The sequence below is a fragment of the Sprattus sprattus genome (genome assembly GCF_963457725.1).
Source record: "Sprattus sprattus genome assembly, chromosome: 9".
NCBI classification, from domain to species: domain Eukaryota; kingdom Metazoa; phylum Chordata; class Actinopteri; order Clupeiformes; family Clupeidae; genus Sprattus; species Sprattus sprattus.
In genome coordinates, this window is record NC_137928.1 from 1,414,709 (window position 1) to 1,422,208 (window position 7,500).

At 47.7% G+C, this 7,500-nt stretch overlaps 2 protein-coding genes across 2 annotated transcripts in view; one reads left to right on the forward strand and one right to left on the reverse strand.

Moving 5' to 3' along the window:
• Positions 1–582, reverse strand: part of prss59 (serine protease 59, putative) — a 6,760-nt gene extending 6,178 nt beyond the window's left edge. Inside the window, exons 1-2 of the mRNA XM_080845347.1 lie at positions 349–582; positions 58–239 (exon numbers count right to left, since the gene is read on the reverse strand). Of these exons, the coding sequence (XP_080701473.1) occupies positions 58–239; positions 349–573 (407 nt within the window). The 5' untranslated portion in view covers positions 574–582. The remainder of the gene's footprint in view (positions 1–57; positions 240–348) is intronic.
• A 211-nt stretch (positions 583–793) lies between these two features.
• psmd2 (proteasome 26S subunit ubiquitin receptor, non-ATPase 2) overlaps positions 794–7,500 on the forward strand; it is a 12,865-nt gene continuing 6,158 nt past the window's right edge. The window contains exons 1-12 of the mRNA XM_080844304.1: positions 794–966; positions 1,641–1,697; positions 2,041–2,205; positions 2,863–2,984; positions 3,339–3,563; positions 5,196–5,354; positions 5,610–5,754; positions 5,931–5,991; positions 6,280–6,426; positions 6,637–6,743; positions 6,912–7,039; positions 7,223–7,310. Coding sequence (XP_080700430.1) covers positions 862–966; positions 1,641–1,697; positions 2,041–2,205; positions 2,863–2,984; positions 3,339–3,563; positions 5,196–5,354; positions 5,610–5,754; positions 5,931–5,991; positions 6,280–6,426; positions 6,637–6,743; positions 6,912–7,039; positions 7,223–7,310 — 1,509 coding nt within the window. The 5' untranslated portion in view covers positions 794–861. The remainder of the gene's footprint in view (positions 967–1,640; positions 1,698–2,040; positions 2,206–2,862; positions 2,985–3,338; positions 3,564–5,195; positions 5,355–5,609; positions 5,755–5,930; positions 5,992–6,279; positions 6,427–6,636; positions 6,744–6,911; positions 7,040–7,222; positions 7,311–7,500) is intronic.

A 7,500-nucleotide genomic window follows, 5' to 3' on the forward strand; every position in this document is an offset into this window, starting at 1 on the left:
TGTGTGTGTGTGTGTGTGTGTGTGTGTGTGTGTGTGTGTAAACCCATAAACACGCACTGGGTGGGGTGGCTTTTGCCGTAGAACCGGTGCTCCAGTAGAAAGCAAAGGGCGCCCAGCTTCTCTGCGTATGTGAGCCAAGAGCCGTACTGCATCCAGGCCGGGTTGGCAGGGCCCTCTCCCCCGATCATCAGAAACACCGGCCCTCCCGCTCTGTAGAAAGTGTCATTGATGAAGTACCTCTGCACAGAGAAACGCAGCGGCGCTTATTAGACCCAGTCTTCCGCTGAGGAACTCCCTCCCAGGGCTAAGACCGCAGAACATGGCTGGGTCGAGCGGAACCACACTCACCTGCTTCCAGACGCGGGAGTCGGCGCCGTTGAAGTGGTCCAGTCTCTGGGTAAACCACTGGTCCTCCACCTTAGGTCCAGCTCTGGCTGTGTGCTGCATTGCTTCGGACCGATCCACAAATCTACGGAAGCCTTTAAACCGAGCATCACCGGAGCAGAAGAGGCACAAAACAACAAGTAACACAGATCTAAAAAGAGACAAACTTGCGAATGTCAACATAGCCATGTTACCGTAAAGCCCTTGCGAGCAAATGGTCTACTCATGTGATCAGACGAGAAGAACTTCTCTTCCTTGTTGTCTTGGGGAATTTTGTATCGCATGAAAACCCTTGTTTCTTGCGCCCTCTGGCGTTGCGGCATGTCCTAGCAGCTATTTTTCTCCAGGGCAATAGGAGGCGATGTTGAGCTGCCGACTCATTGTCTGTCACTGTTGAGTAGAGAAGCAACCGCAACAACCGGCAGCAGAAGAGAAGCACAGTTTGGAATTTCGGAGAGAATAGCGCTTATCACAACCATGGAGGAAGCAAAAAACAAAGAGAAGACAACTCCCGACAAAAAGGATGAGAAAGAAAAGCCAGCGCCTGGAAAGGGCAAGGAAAAGAAGGAAGAACAGGAGCTGGTGGGTGAAAGCGAATTAATTTAAAGATATTTTGAACAGTACAACTCTTAGCAAATTTGCCTGAGTCACTGCTTAACAACATGGTTGTGCAGGCCGAAAACGTTTTGTCGTTGAGACAGGTCAAATGAGGGAACTAGTTTATCTACTTGTAGTTTTACAGTACATTTAAAGTTATTCAGATTTTAAAATCATGGAGATGTATTTTCAGTATACCAATCAGGGTCAAACGGTCTTTCGTCGAGTCAACCTAGCTCAGGTGCTAACGCTAGCATTAGCTTGGCTAACGTTAGCTGACTAAAGTTAGCTGTAGCTAAGTGGGGTACGGTAGCTCAGGATGAAGAACACAGGCATGATGTGTCACGGCTTGTGTTTATGAATAAACGGGAAAAATAGATTATATTGAAAATATATGCTCAGATATGTTGATCTCAGCTGAAATGTACGTTGATTGTTAATAAACTGTCATTCTGACAGCTAAGCCTCGTTAGCAACGCATTGGCGTTCGTTAAATTAGTTACCGGTATTTAGATATTCAAACCCTTAAGTTGGCGTAATTGATGACTGTTTAGAGTTTTTTTAATGAAATGAAGACCTAACGGATTGCACATGTACAGCCATATAGTCCACGTTGTGTCAACATGCTTCTTCAGCAATATGTTTGTTTATCTTTACAGTCAGAGGAAGACAAACAGCTTCAAGAGGAATTGGAGATGATGGTGGAGCGACTAGGCGTGAGTATAAGACCCTCCACACACACACACACACACACACACACACACACACACACACACACACACACACACACACACACACACAGCTATCATAGTAATACTCACTCTTTGAATGATCTTGATGAAGGAGGAAGAGCCTTGCTGAACCACACACACACACACACACTTTCACTCACTCACTCTCTCTCTCTCTCTCACTCACTCACTCACTCACTCACTCACTCACAATCATAAACACACACGCACACAATCTCTTGCACTCACTCTCTCAATCACTATACACACACTCTACACACTCACACACACACACTCACTCACTCCGTGTCCACTGTGTGCTCCTCAGGAGAAGGACACCTCTCTTTACCGGCCGGCCCTCGAGGAGCTGCGGCGCCACATCCGCTCCTCCACCACCTCCATGACCTCCGTGCCCAAACCCCTCAAGTTCCTGCGCCCGCACTACGCCAAGCTCAAGGAGATCTACGAGGCCATGGAGGCTGGAGACAACAAGGTGTGTGTGTCTGTGTGTGTGTGTGTGTGTGTGTGTGTGTGTGTGTGTGTGTGTGTGTGTGTGGTGCTAAACTTTGCCAAGCGTGAGGAGAACCCTAAACGAAGCGAGGTGTGTGACTGAAGGATAAAGGATGTTGGGAATATGTGTGATTGCCAGAGTGTGTGTGTGTGTGTGTGTGATGGCCAGCGTGTGTGTGTGTGTGTGTGTCCTGTTGTACAGTGTGTGTGTGTGTGTGTGGAGCTGTGGGATTGCTGTGAATAAAGGCTTTGATGTTGTGAAGCGGTGGGGTTAGACGGTGTGTGTTCCTGCTGCACTGTCAGAAGTGTGTGTGTGTGTGTGTGTGTGTGTGTGTGTGTGTGTGTGTGTCTGTCAGACGGTGTGTGTTCCTGCTGCACTGTCAGTAGGTTGTACCGTGTTTCTGTGTTCTACTGAGTAGTGTTTTGGAGGTTGGGTTTAATAGTGGGTGTTGGGGTGTGTGTGTGTCCTGTTGCATCATCATCATGTAGAGAGCCTTCTCACACACGTCTCACACTCTTTAACACGCTTCTGTCCCTGTTTCTTCCCATCCTCCCCACTCTCTTTCTCTCTCTCTTGTTTCTCTCTCTCTTGTTTCTCTTTCTTTCTCTCTCTCTTTCTTTTTCTCCTTCTCTCCTCCAGCGCTTCTGTGCTGATGTGGTGTCTGTGCTCGCCATGACGATGAGCGGAGAGAGGGAGTGTCTGAAGTACCGCCTGCTGGGATCCCAGGAGGAGCTGGCCTCATGGGGACACGAATACGTCAGGTAACACACACACACACACACACACTCACACACACACACACTCACTCTCATACACACTCACTCTCATACACACTCACTCTCATACACACTCACTCTCACACACACACACACACACACACACACACACACACACACTTAGTGGAGCTGGCCTCATGGGAACACAAATACTTCAGGTAACAAACACACACACACACACACACACACACACACACACACACTGGGTGGAGCTGGCCTCATGGGAACATGCAAAAACACCATAACTCATGGCAAACATATCTGGTAACACACATACTTGGAGCTTTCTAACCGTGTGTGTGTGTGCGTGTGTGCGCGCGTGTGTGTGTGTGTGTGCAGGCACCTGGCGGGGGAGGTGGCTAAGGAGTGGCAGGAGGTGGAGGACGGGGACAAGGCTCAGCAGGAGGTGCTGCTGGCTCTGGTGCGTGAGATCGTCCCCTACAACATGGCTCACAACGCGGAGCACGAGGCCTGTGATCTCCTCATGGAGGTGGAGCGCCTCGACATGCTGGAGGACTACATCGACGAGAACGCCTACGCTAAAGTCTGCCTCTACCTCACCAGGTACGAACACACTTCTATACAGCATCAGGACCACACATAGGGACACGTATCTATACAGCATCAGGTCACACATCTATACAGCATCAGGACCACACAGAGACACACACATCTATACAGCATCAGGACCACACATAGGGACACGTATCTATACAGCATCAGGTCACACATCTATACAGCATCAGGACCACACAGAGACACACACATCTATACAGCATCAGGACCACACATAGGGACACACATCTATACAGCATCAGGACCACACAGAGACACACACATCTATACAGCATCAGGACCACACATAGGGACACGTATCTATACAGCATCAGGTCACACATCTATACAGCATCAGGACCACACATAGGGACACACATCTATACAGCATCAGGACCACACATAGGGTCACACATCTATACAGCATCAGGTCACACATCTATACAGCATCAGGACCACACATCTATATAGCATCATTATGGGCCAAGGTAACGGCACAGTTTCGGGATCTTTATATTTAAGAATATTTATGAAATCACTAATAACACTATTTTACAAATATTTATTTTGCCTCTAGACAAATAGAACTTCCTTTTCAAATCAATGGCAGCATGAGTGACTAGGCCTGGTGTCTGTCTCTAATAAGAAGCTTTCACTTGATCTGGAGGTCACACTATCTGTGGAGAGAGCTAGACAGGGTGTCTGTCTGTGGAGAGAGCTAGACAGGGTGTCTGTCTGGAGAGAGAGTTGGACAGGGTGTCTGTCTGTGGAGAGAGCTAGACAGGGTGTCTGTCTGTGGAGAGAGCTAGACAGGGTGTCTGTCTGGAGAGAGCTAGACAGGGTGTCTGTCTGTGGAGAGAGCTAGACAGGGTGTCTGTCTGGAGAGAGCTAAACAGGGTGTCTGTCTGTGGAGAGCTTGATAGGGTGTCTGAGTCAATTTGTTTTCAGTTTCTCTGTGTGATGTTTCGTAGAGCTTTGCTGCTGAAATGTGACATTGTAACACGGCTCATTTTCCCATCAGGTGGCAAAATCCCGCTTCAGTAGGCAGGAGCCAGGTGCAGTCTGATTGGTAGTTCGTCTGTCTGTCTGTAAGCAGGATTAGGCCGACTCACGGAGCGTTTCCATGGATTTAGTTTCACGTTCGCTAACGGTGTGAGATGTGGCCTTTGACCTTTGGGATGCCCTTCTAGTCTCTTAAAAAAAAAAAAAAAAAAAAAATGTATTAGTCTAAAATTGTTGTTGGAAGGCAACAGCGGGAGTTTGTTGTAATTTTGCAGTTTCTGTTGTTAAAAAGACTGGAGTCCACCTGGGATAGGGCGGAGTGATGGGGACGTATGTGAGACGTCCTGTTAGAAGTGTTTCCATGGTGATGAACGTGAGACATCCTGTTAGAAGTGTTTCCATCAAGTAGCCAACCTGGGCAAAGCAATGCGTGCAGACTCCACCTCATGTTCAGTCCTCTTATCCTCGTCATCGCGTTGAACGCTCCCACTCAGGGGATGAGGAAGATGCCTCTCCAAATGTGCTTCTCTCTCTCTAGCTAGCGTTCGCCTTGTCCAGTTTTGTCTAACAAATTTAAATCCTAAATGATTCTCTCTGCATCTGTCCTCTCTCTCTCCCTCTATCATTCCCTCTCCTCAGCTGTGTGAGTTACGTCCCTGAGCCAGAGAACTCGGCGCTGCTCAAGTGCGCTCTCAACATCTTCCGCAAGTTCAACCGTTACCCAGAAGCCCTCAGGCTGGCGCTGATGCTCAATGATGTGCCGCTGGTGGAGAACATCTTCACCTCCTGCAAAGAAATGTACGCCACACACACACACACACACACACACACACACACACACACACACACACAGAGAAGCTCCTGCATAATTTATTAGTGTTTGGTACAGGTTTGTATTTCTGGCTCTGTATGAAATGGATGTGATTATCAGCAGTGATTACTGATAGTCATTCAGTGATTACAGTCAGTGCTTGTGCTCAGCTGTCTCCCTTCTTCCCTGTGTGTGTGTGTGTGTGTGTGTGTGTGTGTGTGTGTGTGTGTGTGTGTGTGCAGTGTGGTCCAGAAGGAGATGGCCTTCATGCTGGGCAGACACGGCATGTTTCTGGAGCTGAATGAGGACGTAGAGGATTATGAGGACCTGACCGAGATCATGTCCAACGTGCAGCTCAACAGCAACTTCCTGGCCCTGGCTAGAGAGGTGTGTGTGTGTGTGTGTGTGTGTGTGTGTGTGTGTGTGTGTGTGTGTGTGTGTGTTGCATGTATATTCTAGAAGGTGTGTGTGTGTTGCATGTATATTCTAGAAGTTCAGTGTGTAGTGTGTGTGTGTGTGTGGTATATTTGTGTTTTGTTATATTTGTGTGTTTTCTCTTGCAGCTGGATATCATGGAGCCTAAAGTTCCAGATGACATCTACAAAACTCACCTGGAGAACAACAGTATGTCCTGCGTCCTCACCTCTTCTCTCTCTCTCTCTCTCTCTCTTCCCTCTCTTCCCTCTCTTCTCTCTCTCTTCTCTATCCGTCTCCCTCTACCCACTTAATTCTGCAGCAGATTCTGTAACACAGATGATTGTGTGTGTGTGTTTCCTCAGGGTTTGGTGGTAGTGATGATGAATGTGTGTGTGTGTGTTTGGTTCCTCAGGGTTCGGTGGTAGTGATGATTGTGTGTGTGTGTGGTTCCTCAGGTGGACTCTGATGAGTGTGTGTGTGTGTGTGTTTCCTCAGGGTTTGGTGGGAGTGGTTCCCAGGTGGACTCTGCTCGTATGAATCTGGCGTCCTCGTTCGTGAACGGTTTTGTGAACGCCGCCTTCGGCCAGGACAAGCTGCTCACTGAAGACGGCAACAAATGGCTTTACAAAAACAAGGACCACGGTGAGACACACACACACACACACACACACACACACACACACCACACCACACAAACACACTGTGAATGCATACAACACACAAAATATTGATATCATTAATTATGTATGTGTATTAATCACAATCACTTTCAATAGTGGCCTCTTTAAGAGTACTTTAGAGGTAAAATATGTTGTGCGTGTGTGTGTGTGTGTGTGTGTGTGTGTGTGCTAGGTATGTTGAGTGCTGCGGCGTCTTTGGGCATGATCCTGCTGTGGGATGTTGACGGTGGCCTCACACAGATAGACAAATACCTCTACTCATCTGAGGACTACATCAAGGTGAACACTTACACACACACACACACACACTCACGTCTCTGTTCTAGTTGAGCATGTGCTCTAATTTATTCTGTATTCAGAGTGTGTGTGTATCTGACTTAACTTGTGTTTTGTGTATGTGTGCTCCTCTGTATGTGTGTGTGTGTGTGTGTGTGTGTGTGTGTGTAGTCTGGCGCGCTGCTGGCGTGCGGTATTGTGAATTCTGGCGTTAGGAACGAGTGTGACCCTGCTCTGGCCCTCCTCTCAGACTACGTCCTGCACAACAGCAATGTCATGCGCATCGGAGCCATCTTTGGGTGAGTCACACACACACACACACACACACTCACACACACACACACACACAAACATCTACACAATCCCAGGCTTTTGGTCAGTGATATTATTGGTTTCTTAATTTGTTTGTGATCCTCTGTCTCCTCTGTGTGTGTGTGTGTGTGTGTGTGTGTGTGTGTGTGTGTGTGTGTGTGTGTGTGTAGGCTGGGATTGGCATATGCTGGATCTAATCGGGAAGATGTCCTGTCTCTACTGCTTCCAGTCATGGGAGACTCTAAATCCAGCATGGAGGTGTGTGTGTGTATAGGGACTTACAAAACCAATGCATATTTAATGTATTGATATGAAGTGTATCATTATTTGACCTTGTATGGCCAATTCATAGAACACCACAAACCAATGTACAAATGACAAAAGACTGAAATCTAATCTCTCTTCCTCTGTGTGTGTGTGTGTGTGTGTGTGTGTGTGTGTGTGTGTA